This window comes from Mya arenaria, chromosome 12, assembly GCF_026914265.1.
Source record: "Mya arenaria isolate MELC-2E11 chromosome 12, ASM2691426v1".
In the NCBI taxonomy this organism is placed as follows: domain Eukaryota; kingdom Metazoa; phylum Mollusca; class Bivalvia; order Myida; family Myidae; genus Mya; species Mya arenaria.
Genome location: NC_069133.1, coordinates 49,864,311 through 49,887,168, shown reverse-complemented (window position 1 = coordinate 49,887,168; position 22,858 = coordinate 49,864,311). Strand labels below are relative to the sequence as shown.

Sequence of the window (22,858 nt, the reverse complement as noted above, 5' to 3'; positions counted from 1 at the left end):
ACCTATTTTGTAGATAGGGTCGAGTAACCTAAGCCAAATGTTGTTTTTTAAGCATAAGGGGTAGTGGAAACCTTTTTATGACCACCATTATGTAGCAGTGGAATATAGATTCCATTACTACTTGTCTTACATATGTATACATTTAAACAATGCACTTATCTATACTGATGATGACTAAATACCATTGAAAATTAAGAACACATTGTATTTTTTCATTTTTCATCCACATAATTAAATACACACAGTTTGTAAATCTCAGAATCTGTCGCTTGTACACAAAAACTAAACGTACTTTACTGTCTTTAACAATGCATAATGGATAAATCAACATCAGAAAAACTTTTGTTATGCAAATTATTGCTATACGAACATTGAAACCATGGTTATTTCAAGGAATTAAAATAGTTTTAAGTTCTGCATGCAAATCCAAAACAAACGATCTCTGCATAAACAAATATCATACGTGAAAAATAGAAATAATTCAAATGAATTACAAAAACCTATAATGCCCCCTCTGCCCTGGAATGTCAAATAAACCACCTATATGATTCCAACAGGCATTTTTTTCACATTTTTACAAGATACATGTTTAATTAATACATGTTTAATAATTATTTTTTCTTTAAAGTAAAATCATTAAAAAAAATATAAAAACAATCCATAATCATTTTTCAGATATTCAAAACTCACCAACATGTATAATCCTAACATTAATTGTAAGTTACATCTGCTTTCTGCTCATAAAAAAAAACAAGCTCTTGTTCTGTAAGCACTTTATTGCAGTGTTTTTTCACCATTTCTGAAATTGGGCAGGGGTCATTCTGATTGGAAAAAATGTCTCATTTTGCCTTAAATTGGGAATTTCATTTTTGCCTATAAAAATGAACAAGAATGCTTTAAAATATACAAAAATACAAAATAATATAATTTAAGTTTGTTTTAATAAAAAACATCCACCTTTACATAAAATGATTTTGGGGCCAATTTCTGAATAACAAATGAAATTTAAAAAAACATAACATAAAATTAGGAATTTTATTTTCACAATTGGGAACAAGATTTTCAGCATGGCCGAATTTCAGCCCTAAATTGGTCAGAAAAAGTATGCAGAATCATCAAACATTAAATATCAAATGTTAAATATAAATTATCAATCTCTTACCCCATGGTTTTTCCAAATACAGTAATGAATGTTTTTACGGTGGATTTTTTCTTTTCTGGAACATTTGTGACGTCATTTTACTTGACTGTGTTTTGATCTTACTTATGTAAGATATTGTTTTTAAGAAGCAATGATGACATGAATCACTTCTGTATACACAATAGTTTATAGTTTAAACACAAAATTTTGAACACACAATTTCAATGAAAGGAAAAGCATAAGAGAAAAATAAAACCCTTGCAAATTTTTTTATCTTATTAAAGCATTATGTACAATAACCTACTAGTTAAATGTTGATCATTATAACTCATCTTTCTTTATTCTAGTATCTGTTCCAAACAATTTTGTAAGTAATGTTTGTATCAACTCAGCATGTGTATTGAAATAACTATCCTCAACACCATCTTCATCTTCTAAAGCTAATTTTGTATACTCTTTATTGAGTTTTTGTAGTGTTTTGATGTCTCTTGTGAATGTGTCTCTACAGGGCGTGGCCAGTGTTGTCATGGCAATGATCACATGCTCCCGACTCTCATGGTCTGAGAAGCTGAGCAAGGTTGGTAGTTGTTCACACCAGCCTCCTTCTACCATAGCCTTTTCCAGCTCAACTCTGAAAAGCATAGTTTGTCAATCAGAAATGAATCAATTTTTAAATGAATGAATGTATTGATTAAAAATCAAACAAACAACTACAAACAGCTATTATTGGATATAATGGAAAAGAACATTTTAATTGTCAATTTCATAATCAGAACTGATTCATTTTGAATTGGTTGATGTTGTTCAGGGGATCTTAATGTCAAAAAAAGTTGTTGTCTTTTCCGAAGATAATTTGTCACATCTTAGGCCAGGTAAAATGGTGAACTCAGTTCCGTAAGAACTTTTAGGAGAATTTAAAGAAATGAAGCAAGCAGAGAGCACAGTTTACAAAAGTGAGAAATTAATCATAAGTCATTTAACAATAAAACCCTTTCTCTGACAAGCACTTTGATTTAAATCTTCCATATAAAACCAATTACAAGAATAAATGATCTGTGTAATAGATGACATGAAGTAACATTTAATGATTAAGAATGGGCAGAGTGAGCAAGCGAACAAGCCCTTCATCATTAAAATATTACTTTAGGCCATCTGGTTTAGAATACTACCTCATTGGCGAAGTTGAAATTCTTAATGATTAAGCCTAGTACTTAATGATTGCCTATCTGCAATCTCATTGGCTGAAAATGTAGGTTGTATTATAAACCCCACAAATGCATGCACATGCTAAATATACATGCACATGTGTTTCCATAAAGTAAAAATGTTTAAACTTACTCTTTGTACTGTTTCACCTTTTCCACTTCTGTTGATAAATCTGGATTTAAGTTTTTCTCTGTCAAAACCTAAAATGGCACACAAAACAGTCATATAGCATTTTATAATTTTTATATTCTCTTTAAGATATATCAGACCTATCTTATAATATATTCTTAATTGATATGATTTTTCTCACATGAGCAATTTCAGCAAAATATATACTAGGAGTATTACTCCTAGTATATATTTTGCTGAAATGGCTCAAAGTATTCTAAATGCCATCCAAATATTTTTTTGTAAAGTAAACATAATAAGTTTGTAACGATAATTACACTTAAAATGCAAGGCAATGACAACCAGAATTCCACAAAGTAGATGTGCTCATAATAATATCTAGTAATGGTCACGATGACCTACTGACCCTTAACTCAATTGGGTCATCTACTGACTACATGTATGACCAATGTGAATACAAAGTTTAAAGTCTCATCTACAAGTTGTTCAGAAGTTAATGACTGGAAACAAAAGTATGACAAAAATGGGGACAATGGACAAAGTAATCTCTATGTGTTTCCAATGCTTCATGAGAGATACAAAAACTAAATGCTTTTTCTTTATAAAAAACAAACTAGCAACCTAGTTTTTCACAAATAAAATGAAAGCAATAAGTACCCTTTCAATTAACAGGTCATTCAGGAAGCTAACAGCTTTCACACGTAATTTTTCTGTCCCTGCCTCGTCAAAAATTGCATTTAAAGCTTGCAATCCTCCCAGCTCCAGCAATCGACGTTGGGCAAATGGAAATTGTCGACATTGTGCAGCTAGGGCAAACAGAAGTTTACGACGTAGCTGAATGGATGGCTGCGTTGAAAGAAGACGCACAAGCAGTTCCAGAGTTCCCGCCTCTAGCGCCCTTATCTGGACTTTTGGATTGCTAGAATCAATAAACTTTGTTTCAGTTTCATAATAAAGAAACTAAAATGAGATTTTTGTTATTGTTTTCAAAACCCTTTCAATAAAATCTTACTCTTAGATATCATTGACTGATTATTCTTTAATTTTTTTATTCTCTCCTATTCATTCCCAGAGAGTTTAACTTTAACATGTAGAAGTTATGGACAGGTTTAATATTGAAATCTGGCATCAAAAGGCACTGAATGGTTTTGATATGAACAGTAATGGTGCGCTCAATAAATAGACAATACCAGTTCTCATTCATTCATTTTTTATGCAAAACAGGAGAACCTATCACTTCCTTATTAGGAGATCGAAAGTCATAATTAAGTGATACAAAGTCCTAATTACCACATACTGGCACATAGTATCTTCTTATAACAAGATACATGATTCAGGGCTCATTTAGCCCAAATGGGACTAAGAATCTCCAAATTAGAAATTAGATTATCCCAATTAGGAATATAAGTATCTTCCATGGCCGAGAGTGTAAGGGAGTTTTGCGGAAACGAGGTTTACCGAGTTTCCGTAAAACACCCTGCGCGAGGGTCGGGATTACACGGGATTACACGAGCGGCTATGGTAGATGCTTTTTCTCCCACCTCAGTTAAACAAAATTAAGTAAAAATGTATTTTTGCTGGAACTCTTTTGTGCTTAGTGAAAATAATTGCGTATGGATATGTGATAGCACGTGGTTGTCATAGATATTTGCGCAGTGATTCAGAATATGTTAATAGTCAAATCGGTCTTTTTAAATAGTTCTAAAGAGAATGAAGCATTATTTCTTGAATGATGCGTGAAAACTGTTTTATGGTGACATTTGAAGCCAGAAATAATTAATTAGCGTTCTAAATATTACCATAAGACAAGATTTCCTTGATGCTAGTTTTCAACAAGGGAGGTTATTATAATGTGGTAACCATTAAAAAGGAGTTCCATACAGGCATTTTATCTTCCCCGTGGGCAAGATAAGAATATCTAGCATGGTTAAATTATTGGATCTACTTATCTGAGGTGGGAGAATTATAATCTCTTAATTTTATCTGATAATTTGGAGATAATTCATTCAAAGAAAGTATAGACTGGCACTAAATTGCTTCAAAAATTGAGGCTTTTTATATTCTGATACAGTTGTATATCTAGCATCAACCAAGACATGGATGCCCCCAGTACAAGGGCTGTTTCTAACTTTCTGTATATCTAAACCCCACCAAGACATGGATGCCCCCAGTACAAGGGCTGTTTCTAACTTTCTGTATATCTAAACCCCACCAATTCATGGTTGCCCCCAGTACAAGGGCTGTTTCTAACTTTCTGTATATCTAAACCCCACCTAGACATGGATGCCCCCAGTACAAGGTCTGTTTCTAACTTTGTGTATATCTAAACCCCACCAAGACATGGATGCCCCCAGAACAAGGGCTGTTTCTAACTTTCTGTATATCTAAACCCCACCTAGACATGGATGCCCCCAGTACAAGGGCTGTTTCTAACTTTCTGTATATCTAAACCCAACCAAGACATGGATGCCCCCAGTACAAGGGCTGTTTCTAACTTTCTGTATATCTAAACCCCACCAAGACATGGATGCCCCCAGTACAAGGGCTGTTTCTAACTTTCTGTATATCTAAACCCCACCAAGACATGGATGCCCCCAGTACAAGGTCTGTTTCTAACTTTGTGTATATCTAAACCCCACCAAGACATGGATGCCCCCAGAACAAGGGCTGTTTCTAACTTTCTGTATATCTAAACCCCACCTAGACATGGATGCCCCCAGTACAAGGGCTGTTTCTAACAGTCTGTATATCTAAACCCCACCAAGACATGGATGCCCCCAGTACAAGGGCTGTTTCTAACAGTCTGTATATCTAAACCCCACCAAGACATGGATGCCCCCAGTACAAGGGCTGTTTCTAACTTTCTGTATATCTAAACCCCACCAAGACATGGATGCCCCCAGTACAAGGGCTGTTTCTAACAGTCTGTATATCTTACACCCACCTAGACATGTCTTGCCCCCAGTACAAGGGCTGTTTCTAACTTTCTGTATATCTAAACCCCACCAAGACATGGATGCCCCCAGTACAAGGGCTGTTTCTAACAGTCTGTATATCTTACACCCACCAAGACATGGTTGCCCCCAGTACAAGGGCTGTTTCTAACTTTCTGTATATCTAAACCCCACCAAGACATGGATGCCCCCAGTACAAGGGCTGTTTCTAACAGTCTGTATATCTTACACCCACCTAGACATGTCTTGCCCCCAGTACAAGGGCTGTTTCTAACTTTCTGTATATCTAAACCCCACCAATTCATGGTTGCCCCCAGTACAAGGGCTGTTTCTAACTTTCTGTATATCTAAACCCCACCAAGACATGGATGCCCCCAGTACAAGGGCTGTTTCTAACTTTCTGTATATCTAAACCCCACCAATTCATGGTTGCCCCCAGTACAAGGGCTGTTTCTAACTTTCTGTATATCTAAACCCCACCTAGACATGGATGCCCCCAGTACAAGGGCTGTTTCTAACAGTCTGTATATCTTACACCCACCTAGACATGGATGCCCCCAGAACAAGGGCTGTTTCTAACAGTCTGTATATCTAAACCCCACCAAGACATGGATGCCCCCAGTACAAGGGCTGTTTCTAACAGTCTGTATATCTTACACCCACCTAGACATGGATGCCCCCAGTACAAGGGCTGTTTCTAACAGTCTGTATATCTTACACCCACCTAGACATGGATGCCCCCAGAACAAGGGCTGTTTCTAACAGTCTGTATATCTAAACCCCACCAAGACATGGATGCCCCCAGTACAAGGGCTGTTTCTAACAGTCTGTATATCTAAACCCCACCAAGACATGTCTTGCCCCCAGTACAAGGGCTGTTTCTAACTTTCTGTATATCTAAACCCCACCAAGACATGGATGCCCCCAGTACAAGGGCTGTTTCTAACTTTCTGTATATCTAAACCCCACCAAGACATGGATGCCCCCAGTACAAGGGCTGTTTCTAACTTTCTGTATATCTAAACCCCACCAAGACATGGATGCCCCCAGTACAAGGGCTGTTTCTAACTTTCTGTATATCTAAACCCCACCAATTCATGGTTGCCCCCAGTACAAGGGCTGTTTCTAACTTTCTGTATATCTAAACCCCACCAAGACATGGATGCCCCCAGTACAAGGGCTGTTTCTAACTTTCTGTATATCTTACACCCACCTAGACATGTCTTGCCCCCAGTACAAGGGCTGTTTCTAACTTTCTGTATATCTTACACCCACCTAGACATGTCTTGCCCCCAGTACAAGGGCTGTTTCTAACTTTCTGTATATCTAAACCCCACCAAGACATGGATGCCCCCAGTACAAGGGCTGTTTCTAACTTTCTGTATATCTAAACCCCACCTAGACATGGATGCCCCCAGTACAAGGGCTGTTTCTAACTTTCTGTATATCTAAACCCCACCAAGACATGGATGCCCCCAGTACAAGGGCTGTTTCTAACTTTGTGTATATCTAAACCCCACCAAGACATGTCTTGCCCCCAGTACAATGGCTGTTTCTAACTTTCTGTATATCTAAACCCCACCTAGACATGGATGCCCCCAGTACAAGGGCTGTTTCTAACTTTCTGTATATCTAAACCCCACCAAGACATGGATGCCCCCAGTACAAGGTCTGTTTCTAACTTTCTGTATATCTTACACCCACCTAGACATGGATGCCCCCAGAACAAGGGCTGTTTCTAACTTTCTGTATATCCAAACCCCACCAAGACATGGATGCCCCCAGAACAAGGGCTGTTTCTAACTTCCTGTATATCTAAACCCCACCAATTCATGGTTGCCCCCAGTACAAGGGCTGTTTCTAACTTTCTGTATATCTTACACCCACCTAGACATGGATGCCCCCAGAACAAGGGCTGTTTCTAACTTTCTGTATATCCAAACCCCACCAAGACATGGATGCCCCCAGAACAAGGGCTGTTTCTAACTTCCTGTATATCTTACACCCACCAAGACATGGATGCCCCCAGTACAAGGGCTGTTTCTAACTTTCTGTATATCTAAACCCCACCAAGACATGGATGCCCCCAGTACAAGGGCTGTTTCTAACATTCTGTATATCTTACACCCACCTAGACATGGATGCCCCCAGAACAAGGGCTGTTTCTAACTTTCTGTATATCTAAACCCCACCAATTCATGGTTGCCCCCAGTACAAGGGCTGTTTCTAACTTTCTGTATATCTTACACCCACCTAGACATGGATGCCCCCAGAACAAGGGCTGTTTCTAACTTTCTGTATATCTAAACCCCACCAATTCATGGTTGCCCCCAGTACAAGGGCTGTTTCTAACTTTCTGTATATCTTACACCCACCTAGACATGGATGCCCCCAGAACAAGGGCTGTTTCTAACTTTCTGTATATCCAAACCCCACCAAGACATGGATGCCCCCAGTACAAGGGCTGTTTCTAACTTTCTGTATATCTTACACCCACCTAGACATGGATGCCCCCAGAACAAGGGCTGTTTCTAACTTTCTGTATATCTAAACCCCACCAAGACATGGTTGCCCCCAGTACAAGGGCTGTTTCTAACTTTCTGTATATCTAAACCCCACCAAGACATGGATGCCCCCAGTACAAGGGCTGTTTCTAACAGTCTGTATATCTTACACCCACCTAGACATGGATGCCCCCAGTACAAGGGCTGTTTCTAACTTTCTGTATATCTAAACCCCACCAAGACATGGATGCCCCCAGTACAAGGGCTGTTTCTAACTTTCTGTATATCTAAACCCCACCAAGACATGGATGCCCCCAGTACAAGGGCTGTTTCTAACTTTCTGTATATCTAAACCCCACCAAGACATGGATGCCCCCAGTACAAGGGGTGTTTCTAACAGTCTGTATATCTTACACCCACCTAGACATGGATGCCCCCAGTACAAGGGGTGTTTCTAACAGTCTGTATATCTTACACCCACCTAGACATGGATGCCCCCAGTACAAGGGGTGTTTCTAACTTTCTGTATATCTAAACCCCACCTAGACATGGATGCCCCCAGTACAAGGGCTGTTTCTAACAGTCTGTATATCTTACACCCACCTAGACATGGATGCCCCCAGTACAAGGGGTGTTTCTAACTTTCTGTATATCTAACACCCACCAAGACATGGATGCCCCCAGTACAAGGGCTGTTTCTAACTTTCTGTATATCTTACACCCACCTAGACATGGATGCCCCCAGTACAAGGGCTGTTTCTAACTTTCTGTATATCTAAACCCCACCAAGACATGGATGCCCCCAGTACAAGGGCTGTTTCTAACTTTCTGTATATCTTACACCCACCTAGACATGGATGCCCCCAGTACAAGGGGTGTTTCTAACAGTCTGTATATCTTACACCCACCTAGACATGGATGCCCCCAGTACAAGGGGTGTTTCTAACAGTCTGTATATCTTACACCCACCTAGACATGGATGCCCCCAGTACAAGGGGTGTTTCTAACTTTCTGTATATCTAAACCCCACCTAGACATGGATGCCCCCAGTACAAGGGCTGTTTCTAACTTTCTGTATATCTAAACCCCACCTAGACATGGATGCCCCCAGTACAAGGGCTGTTTCTAACTTTCTGTATATCTTACACCCACCTAGACATGGATGCCCCCAGTACAAGGGCTGTTTCTAACTTTCTGTATATCTTACACCCACCTAGACATGGATGCCCCCAGTACAAGGGCTGTTTCTAACTTTCTGTATATCTAAACCCCACCTAGACATGGATGCCCCCAGTACAAGGGCTGTTTCTAACTTTCTGTATATCTTACACCCACCTAGACATGGATGCCCCCAGTACAAGGGCTGTTTCTAACTTTCTGTATATCTAAACCCCACCAAGACATGGATGCCCCCAGTACAAGGGCTGTTTCTAACAGTCTGTATATCTTACACCCACCTAGACATGGATGCCCCCAGTACAAGGGCTGTTTCTATCTGTATTTCCTCATCATTTGTTCTGTTGAGCAGCTTTAAGAGGTATGGCCATCCCCCAAGGTCCATAAACATCACTCCATTGTCAATCTGAAAGTATAAATACATACATGTACTGATGATGTAGGGACTACACCGATATACATGTGGACCTATGATCTAGTGGTAACACACTACTTTGAACCCAAGCCAAGGTTGACAGGTTTGATTCTCTGCCTTACCATAAAAAACTAATCATCTTCAAGGAGGGACATTAAACAGGTGTCAGTGTGACAATGCTTTGTGTTTGCACACATTAAAGAACCAGGGTAAGTCTAAATTATGGTTACATTATGTCTGTGCACTATGCCTCCTAACATGATGCAAACTCTCACTGGAGCTAACGCCCAATGAAAAGGTAGACCCTTTCATGCCAGAAAAGTATATACATGTTCCATCTGTCTGAATGATTATTGAAGTATTAAAGACAATTGGCAGTAAAATGTCTTTTAAAGTCATATTCTGATCAAACAGTTATCTATTGACAATTAAAACACGTTCGGACAAAACAACTCAAATAAGAAATGAATTGAATGAAAAATTGCTTTTTATCTAGGAGAAATTCTAGTTTCTTGAAATAACAATGCGTTTTGTCTTTCAAAACAGTACAACTACGGGTAGATCATTATTGATCAAGTTACTAGTAGGTATTAAACTTATCATGCAATGAAATAAAAAAGTCTGATGTACACACCTGATGCAGATAATACTCAAAATCCTTCAGAATAGCTATCAAATCATCATGTGGCGTCTCTGGGTGGATGAGCCGCTCCACCAGGCCTGTCAAAATCTCACCATCTGTCTGTATGTCCATGTTCATCGCCTTGAAGTCAGCCTGGAGCTCTTTGTAGGAGCGGAATTTCATCTTGACCTCATCCTCCCTCTATAAGAAATAACATCATGTGCACAACACCCTCTTGTGACTTTAACGTTGTAAATGAAATCGGTACCAGGCTCCATTCTTAAGAACATTCTCATGCTTTTACTCAACTTAGTGCACTTAAAATCCTGTGAATATTATAATGGTAAAGACAAAACATTCTGATTATTTCGTAATTTGAAGGTCATTTTTATTTCCAGAGATTTTTATAGCTAATATTTTGTTATATTCCCAATGCCTAACAGTATTGTTTTTTCCCCAAATGTTGAATATAATTCCTAATGACAAAAAAAAATACAAGTCATATTCCCCAAATACCAAAAAACAAACAAAAAACATCTGTTTTGATTTGTTTTTTAAATACGCTGTAATATTTTAACCAAATGTTGTTGTTTTTTAATTTCTTCATAAGGTCATAAAACAAGCAAAATCTGTTCAGTAAAACTAAATGTTTCTGAGAAATTGCTCAAGTAAATCTCTTGCTCTAAATCAACTTTCATCAAATTACTGCGGTATTGACCAAAAATGTATTTTAATTATGAGAGAACACGATTTTTTAAAGATAAACAAATGTATTATTTTCAGTCATGCTAGGCTGTACACCGCTACATAAAGTTGAGTAAGATAGTGAGTAAACGAAGTATTGTTGAGAAAAGAAAAAAGCTATGCAAAAAGTATATTTACTTATTGTTTGTAGTCTTATAGTCAAAACTTGATGTCTAATATTCTTATTTAAGGTATTATTGACAATAGCTTGTGTTATTAAATGTTGCCTCCATATTTACAACAGCTTGCGAACAAACATTAAAACCAAATATTGATTCCAAACACCATACAAATAATATCTAACATTAGTTTCCCAGTTTTGACACAAAGGTATATGCCTTTGTAATAGGAAAACTGTTACGATGTTTAATTTGTTCCAGGATAGAGGTCAAATTTGTACCTTCAGGTCTGTATCATCAAGCTCTGTGGTCTTGAAGTCTTTGAGGGCTCTTTTCAGTTCATTCATCGAAAGTTGTCTGTGGTCGAGATTCATCTTGCCTGTAACATTTGGTTAAAGTGACACTCTTATTCAAAATCAATACATACACATGTATAACACACATCAATTTTGACTGATAAACGTTTAACTACTTACTAAATAATGCATTTATGGAAAATATTAATTACTGATAACACAATTGTAACTGTGTATTTAATAGCTGAAAGCGCAAACATATTAAATAATTGGTGAATGCTAAAAGATTTACTATGATCTTCCTTTCTCATAAGGTAGAAATACCATGTTTTTCATGCTCACTTTGTTTAAATTAAATTGGTTTCTTTCATAAGGCCTTAAATAATTAGGGAAATTTTTTATGCTTTGGTATTGGGAATTGAGCCAAATTTCAGCCCCCATTGATCAAAAAAACACTGCATCTTCAGTAGTTGTTCCTTCCTAAATCTTAAATCTGTAGGAACGTCACAGATGGCAAAATGTTACTCCATTTCGTTTCCTCAACTTCTTTTTTAATCTTAAATTGTTAAATTTGAGCTTACAGGGTTCTCAATAAGTTTCGGTTGTACCATCTAAAATAGTAAAGTTACCCAACAGCTACTACTTATTTTACTTAAAATTCGTTTATTTTTTCAGATTTGAACCAACCCAATTGCCGTTAAAGCTGTCCATTTTGGCCAGCGGCAGGTTCTTATTGAGAACAATGGCTTAAGTTCAATACTTTCAAATCTATACTTAAATAACAAAAAATGACACCTGCACTTTATGGCTAAGTTGAATGATACAGCTAGTATTTTACTGCTCAATGTTCATCTAAATTGTTTAATGAAATTAAAACCTGTTATATTTAAGAATCTTCAATGATCATTCTTTAGACTTTAAATAAAGCCCTTTAAATCCTTACCTTCCCTATCACCATCCATCCCATAGTGGACCTCCGCCTGTTTGTCTGTGTGTCCATCCAACAGTTTAGCCTCACGTTCTCCAGTCTGAAGGTTCATACGAACATGCAAGCCGGCGGGTATAGACTGACCTAAACAAAACATTATTTTGTTCTCGAATGAGCATATTCACTATATCAGAGAAAAGCAAGCATCAGTCAATTGTCAAACCTGAACAGGACAGCATTTGGTCTTAAAGTTCACGATATAACAGTTTGCAACTGTCTGAAAGTGAGATTTCTTAGTAAACATAATAAATATGCCCAGAGTTCTCAATTTTTTTGTTTTAACAGGCAAAATTTAGAAAGCAACAGGCTTGTTCAGTCATCAAAATTAGACTTTCGGATAAACAAGCCCGAATTCTTATACTATTGCATGGAATCTTATTTTTGAACAAGCCCTGCAATATAAAATTTAGAATTTGAGCAAGCCCGGAAGACATTTTACCAGTGAAGGGCTTGCGGGCTTGTGCTAATTTCGACCACTGCTTGTTAGGGATGTCCATTCTTCAATGAAAAAAGAAAAAACCTACATGCAATTTGGTGCATTTTAAGGCGATTTGTAAGCATATTTGTATGATTTGATTACCTCAAATTTTAACCCTTTAGCGCATGTATACGAGATAGGCCGACATAGCTCATTAGCAGATATATACGCATCTGGCCGATCGTACCCATTACTGGATGTTTACGCATGGCCCGCATATTTCAATAGAGTCATTTCAATATTTCAATTTTGCATCTTTCTTTTTGTAAACAATATCCCGCATGTTTATAAAATTAAAGTTAAACCTTTTGTGTATTGATTTTCCCTTGAAAATATCGTCTGCTAAAATGAGAAGGTATTTATACTCCCAATCGAAGGTGGGATATCCCATTGTGACGTTATAAGACCAAGAGCCGAGTACTGTATGGAAAATCCCCCAAATTCATTGATGCGTAAATCATTAAATAAATTACGTCAGTTCAGTTTAACATTAAAACAATAGAGATTATATTTATTTAAAGGTAATATTTTGTTTACAAACAATAGAAACAATTAGTAGCTGAGAAAATGAAGCTGATAGATGTCCAGCATGTTACGGCCCTAAAATAGGTCAGGTAAACACATTTGTGCAAGCGTTTTGGATGATCTAGATCTTTTTATTCATACTGGAAAAACATTAATCGGCTTTCTTTTTGTAAACAATTTAGTGAGGGGGTAATAAAGTTAAACAGACACCCTGGACTGGATCCCTCAGCTGGATGACACCAGATATTCCTGCCATATTTCTGTGTATTATACACAAGAACATCAATTGTCGGCTTTTTAATCCAGATGGGTCTTTTTATGATAGGGGTAATAAAATTTAGATCAATCACAGCATTTGATTACCCTTTGATTTAATGCAATTATGACATTTCAAAGAAATGTTACAATTCCATCTTGGAAATGCATTCACAGATGAAATAAAATAATTTTATATTTCATCATTGACACCATTTATTAGATAATTTAATTATCTATAAAAAATGTATTCACATTAAAAAGATTTGGACACAATTATTTAGAGTAATATTGATTTTAAGGTCATACTGCTATATTCATTTGCTCATTTTTAAATCTGAAAAGTACCTATACAGATAAGGACTGCTTATCAGTAAGTTGGCTATTGACTGAGAGGTGTAATCTGGCCACTTGTTTATGTGCTAAAGGGTTAAGACAGATATGTTTCAGATAATATTGCCCCTAAAAATATGTACTTTCTTTAATGCTTTTCAATGAAATAACATGTTACGTGTTATTTTCCCTGCACTATGAGACTTGTTTTTCCAGATTACTCACCCGATGCTGGGTCAGTTAACGCCTGGTTATTAAATAATTGACGTCACAAAAATATGCCACACTGTTATGCTTTTTACACAGTTGATCCAAATTGATTTCACTTGTGATCACAGAAAATAATATGTTGCCCTGTTGTTGTTTACTTTTGAAAATGTTGCTTTCTGTGATTGCTTGTTGATTTTTTTTCTATGTTATTATTCTCTTTATGACATTTTGCAGACATTAAATTAAATTATGAATTTAGAAACACAATCCACAATCTTTTCAGTACTATTTGACTGTTGGCAGTCTGTCATAGTTGTGACATCATAATTTTTCAAAGGTACCTGTTTCAACTGGTTTCCAGTCTTTCGTTGGCATGAAAGGTTCAATGTTTACATCCCTGGCCACTAGTTCCTCATCCTCTGGTTCTAGGGTCACTTCTCCTGAAAATGGTCAAATGAACAACTGGCAATCTGAATCCTAGAGGTTGCAAGTTTCAGACTTCTTGTACTAGTATTATACATGATACAGTTGCACTGTCATTGTAAGATTGTGTACGAAGTCATGTAATTATCTTGAACTGTTTTGAGCTATCGATAACATTGTTAAAAAAATAATCCCAAACACCAATGAGGTTGGATTAAATCTATATTTAGTACACCAAGTCTTTGACAATAACTCAACCTTTTCCTTTGGAAAAAAAAGGAAACCTCAACAGCATGTTCTTATTCCTTAGATGAAAATTAAATTCGTGTTCTGAACATTTTGTTTTATATTACATGTACCTTAACTGTTTATTTAAAAAACAAAAGAATAAAATAACCAAGATATCTTACCATTTTCCTGATCATCCTGTGGCACAATAGTGAGGGCCCCAGAATCCGCCTGGGCTTTTCCATGGTGACAGAGGAGGTGAAGAACACCGACAACAAACATGAACATGCTGATTGCATTCATCACTTGTAGAGACCTCAAGAGCCGGCCAGCCATACAGCAAAGAAAACACTGAAAAATGATCATTAATCTATAATTATATCCTTATATAAGAAAATTTGTGTCTGAAGACTTACCACTTTGAAATGAAATTTTAGGCTGTTATATCAACTTAGGGATAAAAGCTTAAAGCATCTGCAAAAATCTTGCTACAGTTCTCAACGCGCCCAGGTATCAGCAAAATGTGCATTTACAGACAACCGGGACCCATAAGGCTACTGGTACCTGAAGCGCGACAATAACCATAGCAAATGCATCAGTCCATCTATGACCGTATCAAAACAGTTGAAATGAGTTGTTGAAGTAAGGTCATCGCCATTTTTGACGATCTTTGTAAAGACATTTTGGTGCATAGTGACTAAATGAAAACAAAGGTCAGAATTTTTGTGCCATCGTCCAGACAAATCATCACTCAATTGATAGATGCCTGTATGTTGGTGATTTGATGCAAAATTTGTAGTTCAAAAAGATATTGTCGCAACGATCCAAAAATAGCTTGTTTTATTGGATTATAGCTACTAGTATCCAGTACATATTTTTATATTGCTGTATTATTGCTTGATTTGTGATTGAAATGATATATAACTATGCCAAGCATGGATTCATTGACAAAAAAAAACAATATTGTATTTCCAACATCCAGGCAACTGTGAGTTTCACTATTAACAAACGGCAGATAACTATAGATTTTATCTAGTCCAAATAATTGTATGATTATGGATTTTTTTTTCGTTTTTTGATATGGCAAATCCTTCACGTACAAATTGTTTAGTATCAAAAGTGGGTAGTTAATCCGATCGGGATTCTGGGTTAAAGCATTTAACTTCTAAAAAATATCATAAAAACAAGAAATATTACCAGATTATGTTATTTTATATCAGTTCCATACATAAAAATGTCATATCCTACGAATAATTATGAGTTTGACGTGACTTTTCATTTCTTGCTGTCAAAACATAGCGATATATACATGAAGGGCACCTGCAAGGCTTCAGGGCACAATTTTTAAACAACCAGAACATTTCGGCCATGGCCGAGTTGTTACGATTGTATTTACGAGGTCTATCTCGAAGCTTGTCGGAGGTGGCCGAGTTATTATGATTGGGTCGAGTTGTTCCGCTTGGCATAATTGTTGTCTGTGTCAGTCAACTTTCGTTTTATTGGAAAGGTAAATAATGTGTTTTCATGCATTAAATGCTTTGTTTTGTGCAAAATAACTTTTCACTTACATGGTAAAATATAGTCCAAATAATTGTACGTTGACGGATTTTTTTAGATTATGATATGGCAATTCCTTCACGTACAAATTGTTAAGTACCAAAAGTGGGTAGTTGTTCTGATCAGGATTCCTGGTTAAAGCATATAGCCTCTATAAAATATCATAAAAACAAGAAATATTACCAGATAATGTTATTTTATATAAGTTCCGTACACAAAAAATAAATATCCAACTTATAATTATGAGTTTGACGGCTTTTCTTCATTTCATTCTGTCAAAACACAACGATATATACATGAAGGGCACCTGCAAGGCTTCAGGGCACAGTTTTAAATCGCTCGGAACATTTCAGCTATGGCCGAGTTGTTATGATTGTGTAACGAGGTCTATCTCGAAGCTTTGTCGGAGAGGGCCGAGTTATTACGATTGTATCGAGTTGTTCCCCTTCGCATAATTGTTTTCTGTGTCAGTCAACTTTCGTTTTATTGGAAAGGTAAACAACTTGTTTTAATGCATTAAATGCTTGTTTAGTGCAAAATAACATTTCACTTACATGGTAAAATATGAATATAACTCTTTATGATCAATTTCAACCATAAAATACTTCACTTTAAACGATTTCAATATTTTATTTTATTTAAAACACCCCCGTTTTTTGCACATTCCCGTTTAGACGTTAGGGATTGGAAGAATCCCGTATAACACGTATATAATTTTAGACTAGATTTTATCATACATGTACATGTAGCTATTGAATAACGGCTAGAAACAATATAGTCTAGATAAGTTGTCATTTCGAATAAATAACAAAATAAACACTAGAGTCTATAAAATAAAATTAAGCAATCAGACTTTACCTTGTGCTTGGAGGCGATGTCAACGTCCAGCAATTTGAGCAAAAATAAGGTGTACGAGAAATAAGTATGTCGCGAAATTATATAACAATGTCTGCTCCTTCACTCTTTCAATCAAATTATCTATTGAAATGTATCGGTGTATTAAGCATATGCATAAGTGTTATAAAAAACGTAAAAATAGCTGATTATCTTTAGATTGCATCAGGCAAATTCTTAAAGAGTATGTGTCCAGCTCTGGTAATCACACGTCATCCAAACCGGTGTAAACAAACGTAATAGGTGCTGGCCTTTCATTGGACAAAAAATATAGCCATGAACAATAAAATCATTTCATAAAAAAATATTTTTCATATTATTTGTAGTTTATGTGAAATTAGTCTGCATTGCTTTTAAGTTTTAATCAATTATCACACTATTTTATTAAGATTATTTTCTGACCAATGAAATGAAAGCTTACTCGAATAACCATAAAAACGCGGGAAATTGGAGCGATTTCCTCGTGCAAAACGTGAAAGGGTAACAAAAGCGCTGAAATTGAGCGTGGTCTGCCATTTCGTGAGTTGTGAGAAAGGAGTACAGTTGGTCCTGTCCAAGTGAAGTAATAACATCACCATGCTGACCGATTCACAAGAACATTTCTGGGGTTAGTAGATATCATTTAGAAAAAAAACAACATGTATCGAATTACTCGAAATACATGCAGCATACCTGATATGGAATTATTTTCAGTGAACAGGTGTGACAATTGAATGTTTATACTGAACACGTGTTTGATAATTTATTTTTATTAATAACTTATCAAATGTTTCGATTTTCATTTCAGTTATACGTGTTTATTTTAAGGGCATTTAAGATTACTGTTAATTTAATTAAAATAATGTTCTTGTTTAATTTATAATCGGATTCACGACTGAATTCATGCTTCTTTTTATTGGTAAATTATTACATTTTAATAGCCACAATCATGGTGTGCAATTTTCCTGGAAGCCCTTCCAACGTCGGGTCGCGTTCAGGTGTATGCAATATCGTACACTACTTGTAACATCTGTTTGAATAATTCTCGTTACTTTTTTTCATTTCGTGTGTACACACTTGACCGTTACAAATCCTTCCGGCAGGTTGTGAACTGACCAAGGACAAACCCACCTTTACGTGGACATTTGAAGAGGAAGACGATGACGATGATTACCTGATGCATACCCTGTTCCTCAAGAACGCCGTGCTCGGCTCCTCTGCGGTCAAGGGCGAGCGCAACCTCGTGGAAATCGAGACCAAGAACTTTGACAAAAAAGATGTAAAACAGGCGCTCCTCTCTTTGACGCTGGGACAGTCGGACATGGTGAGTTCAGTTTTGTTTGCATTAAAATTTGAAGAGATATGCTACTACCGTAACTTTGTTGTGCAATGGTTTTGAATGCTTAAGACCATTTTACCTAGTGTCATTCAGGGGCGGGTTCAAGATTTGACGTGACGTGGAGGGGGGGGGGGGGGGCGCATCTTAGGGACGGAACCTTTTGACTTGCTTCCCGGGCTCCCTGAGAACCGAAATTCATATGGTTTAAATTGATGTGGGGTTTGGGGGAATCCCCACGGACATTGTTTACAATTTCTAGTCCAAAATGGTGCGTTTCGGGCGTTTTAAATTCCCTTTTTCCACCTCTATTGAAATTAAAAGTTAACTTGATTATTTTTATTTTTTTTATTATTTATATGTTGTTGTTGGGGGGGAAGGCGGAAGCGGGTGCGCCCACCGGACTCGCTAGTGGCATGAACTAATGCAACTAATGAAGAGAATGCTGAAGCATTTTTCAGAGAAATACGATTGTGGTTTTCTCGAAATACGTTTTGTTCATGAGCGTTTCGTATAAAAAACCTCAAGTGATGTTACTTAATATTATTTAGCAAATAAAAATTAATGACACTAACCATAGATATACTGTGTATTTTAGTGCAATGTGGACGTGAGTTTCGGGCACGATACCAAGGTTATATTTCGCCTGGTGGAGGGGGCAGGACCAATCTGTCTGGGCGGGCAGCAACTCGTCGGTAAGTCTCACTTTCAGGGAATATTTTAAAAGACCATATAGTTTTATGTATGAAAAGTTGAATGAAATTGTCCCTGGTAAGATATTTGAATTACAGGCAGTATATGTGCTAGTTAACATATATTTAAACCTTCAACTATATTAAATACCTGAACATGTGATAGTTTTTGTCCATACAACTATATTCATTCCACTGTAGAGTTTCCTCCCGAGGAGATGGACAGCCAGGACGAGAGTGCACTGGAGGTGACCGAGGAGGACGACCTTTCGAAAGAGGAGAGCCCTAAGTCGTCCCGGAAACGGAAGGCTGTGAAGGGCTCTGACAAGAAGGGCAAGGTGAGAAAGGGTGGTGGGGGTGGTATAGTTGCAGTTTTTGGATGATTTCTTCGGTCATCAGCTTTTTGAAGAAAAATGTGTAGTACATGTCACAGCCTTTATGTCTCGTTGTTGTTCAAAAGCATTAATGTAGGCCACATCTTGGGAGCCTAAAATATATCAACAGGGGCGGTTCCTGGATTTGATGTTAGAGGGGGTATAACTTTGGGGTGTAAACTTGACTTGCGCCCCTCCCTCGAAACAGAAATTTATTTGGTTTAAAGTTTTGGTAGGGGGTTTTGGGGTATCGAGCGCCCTGGATATAAGAAATTGGTCAACTTGATTTTGGGTGGCAAGTGAAATCACTAAAATTACGTGTCGTACTTTGCTCCTTAATTCCATGACCCCTCCCCCGATTTGCAGCGGTCTGTTTGAACGTCTTGCACACTTTCAGAAAGGAAAGATGGAGGAGAGCATGTCTAGTGCCGACGACAGTGTGGAGTCCGATGAGGTATCACATTAATTTTGTTAATTTATACAATCAGTAACTCTAGAAAGTTCCGACCAACATATAGTGGATCAACATTAAAGTGAACAGCACATCGTATTGATCATTGCTGGAAGAGCCGCTAGCTGAATAAAAACCGAGCCATGGTATGATGTTCATGCACTAAGCACAGCTTACACATCTGTAAGAAACTTCGAAAAAAGACATGCGGTTCTTTGCTGCGATACTCATGGTTTCGTTTGTGTGTTTGTGACATAGGTGGCAGTAACTATTTTTGGATTGGTATTTTTGAAAATCATATACCCTTACATGATATGCATCTAAATACAGCTTTGTTTAACATCTCCCATCGCATTATACTACCAACTACAACACCAACTATGATTTTATTGGCTTGTTTTCCTACTGTAATTTGTTATTTATTACGCCGATTTGAACTGCAGGAGGATGAGGATGATGAAGATGACGAGGAAGATGATGATGATGAGGAAGACATGGAGGAGGACGAGGAGCCGGCGAAGAAAAAGAAAGCCAAGAAGGTATGGTACTTGCATACATAAAAACACTACTCGCAAAATAAAAACACTTAAGGTGCTGAAAGGATGGGTTGTATTTAAATGAGGTTGAAGTGCAGTATTCAATAATCTGTTGACATTGGGGCAACATGAAGCATTTAAAGGGAACCAGTTTTGCCACTGTTGAATAACTTCCTTTAAAATAACGGATATTCCTCATTTGTGGCAAATCCGGTTTCCTTTTCAGAATGCTGGTAGACGGCGCTCTAGGTCAAGGTCACTTGGAAGAGCGGCAGACCTTTTGGTGACCTTGAAAGGGAAAGAACGCCACATTGTAAAAGCTAAACGAAGACGGACCAAACACTAGGTTTTCATAAGTTTTTGATATACACGCTCTTGATTTCATTAACACTGTCCACAATTGAATAAATCAACATTGAATAAACACATTAATGCAGAACACACTGTTTTAATGTACTGTTTTATCATTTACAGGATGCTAAAGGCGGCAAGGGACTTAAAACAACTAAGGTATTATTAAAACTAATCCAAAATTGCTACTGAAACTGCTAATCCAAATTCAGTATTGTAGTTGGTGCTCTGAAATTAAGTGAACTGGCCGAAAAAAATGGTGATTTTTTTCAAAGTTAAATTTAAAGAAAATAAAAATAGTTTTATAGCAAAAATATGAAAAAGGTCAAGACGAAGGTCAAAATAATAAATGTATGGGAGTAAATTTGTTGAAAAGGAAGTATTTAAAATAAATTTTGTTTGGAAGTTTTTATGAAGACGATTGTTTTACTAAGATGTTTATGAAAACGGCCCCTGTAGATATTGAAATAATTGTTATTCCTTGTAGTCTTGAAATAGAGTGAAGCGAATACTATCAATGGAAGGGTATTTACATACTCGTTAAATAAACGCGCACTCAAAACAACAATATTTGTTGGAATGATTCACTCTTCTTTCCGTATTGAGCAAGGTATTGTTTCCCTTTAAATGTGAAACATTCAATTTGTTCTTTTTGCTTCAGACCTCACCGAAGAAAGCGGCCAAAAAGGCAACCAAAAAGGGAAAGAAGTAAACATTTGATCAAGAGACTACAAGTGCTAATAGCTGTTGCTTTTAAAACCAGTGATTTGGATTTAAAATTTCCATTATAATGAAGTGATATTTTGATATTTATTTTTGTGTTACTCGTCCATTATATACATTATATATCATTTTGTACATGAATAAAAGTTCTTGGCGAGTTTGTCGTTTTAAAACGTATTTGGACGGTTGAAAACTAATTACATATGTAGTTCTACATGAACGAGCATATCTGAGAACTTTCAGCATTTAATTTCACCGTTTGGCTAGTTTGTACATAACTAGAGCAATGCTATTGGCTAACATTAATTATTTGAATTAATATTGACCAATCGGCGTTGTTTAGCCATCGAATTTGCATCTTGTTTTAAAATGCCTTTCGTTTAAGAAGTAGGTCGAACTGACCAACAGCTCGTCACTTTTTATCATGACGGACATTAGGACTAAATGGTCCCTTTGTCAATGTTTGCAAAGTATTAAATCAATAGAGGGTCGAGATTTTAAATGTACCAATGCAAAGTGAAGTTCGAACAATAACGAGGGTAAAGTCGACACTTTATAAACGGACTTTATACTCTGGGGAAATTAAGATCGTCCTTTTCGGAATAATGAAAAAAGTATCCAATGTCTGGGTGTTGTTCGACTTTAAAATCCATCAAAATCGACGACGGATGTAGGCCGGCACAATTAAGATTCCCAAGACTGAAGTCAACGTTTTAACTGCTAAATTGAAATTATTACACTATCTACTTGCATCGAGGTTAAATGTAAATATTTCTGACCTGGTAAACCATCCATATTCATCCGAGGTCGATTTTGATGGAAAATGACCGAGGCGTTCCGAATGGTATTCTAGCATTAGTTTTTTTGTGGTTCGGTTTAATATACATCTGTCAAATAAAATGCAATCCCCAAACGACCTCACAACCACGGTTAAATCTTAAAATTTGCTGTTATGTTAAAATCGCATACTTTTTGTGGCATACTAAGGCAGACTCCAATCCATATCAAATGTTTTTGACGCTGCTAATGATAATTGAATATTATTTCATCTACATATTGGGGTGTAGTGAACATCTTTAAAATATGTAAAACACTAGGGTGTTATGAAACGGTGTGTGTATACCACGTGATAAATTGCATCATAAATGCTACATCGGAAGGCAATATTTTGCTTAGAAGGAAGACTTTAAACAAAGATAACTTCTCTATTTCTTCACCA

General features: G+C 36.8%; 2 protein-coding genes across 3 annotated transcripts; one reads left to right on the top strand and one right to left on the bottom strand.

Annotated features, from left to right (window-relative positions):
* Nucleotides 1–208: 208 nt before the first annotated feature.
* On the bottom strand, nt 209–17,413 carry LOC128212435 (nucleotide exchange factor SIL1-like). Its single transcript, XM_052917895.1, has 10 exons — nt 17,162–17,413; nt 14,929–15,097; nt 14,437–14,535; nt 12,250–12,378; nt 11,292–11,389; nt 10,160–10,348; nt 9,392–9,516; nt 3,134–3,395; nt 2,480–2,547; nt 209–1,772 (listed from the first exon to the last, which is right to left on the bottom strand). The coding sequence occupies exons 2-10, from the start codon at nt 15,080–15,082 to the stop codon at nt 1,463–1,465; spliced, it is 1,434 nt and encodes a 477-aa protein (XP_052773855.1). The 5' UTR covers nt 15,083–15,097; nt 17,162–17,413; the 3' UTR covers nt 209–1,462.
* On the top strand, nt 16,769–21,789 carry LOC128212436 (nucleoplasmin-like protein ANO39). 2 transcript variants are annotated; one of them, XM_052917896.1, is made up of 10 exons: nt 16,769–16,797; nt 17,614–17,804; nt 18,280–18,500; nt 19,111–19,207; nt 19,406–19,542; nt 19,976–20,032; nt 20,473–20,568; nt 20,792–20,911; nt 21,040–21,075; nt 21,578–21,789. In XM_052917896.1, the coding sequence occupies exons 2-8, from the start codon at nt 17,774–17,776 to the stop codon at nt 20,909–20,911; spliced, it is 759 nt and encodes a 252-aa protein (XP_052773856.1). In that variant the 5' UTR covers nt 16,769–16,797; nt 17,614–17,773; the 3' UTR covers nt 21,040–21,075; nt 21,578–21,789. The 2 variants fall into 2 exon arrangements, with proteins under 2 accessions (XP_052773856.1, XP_052773857.1); XM_052917897.1 differs by lacking the exon at nt 20,792–20,911.
* The last annotated feature ends 1,069 nt before the right edge of the window (nt 21,790–22,858 follow it).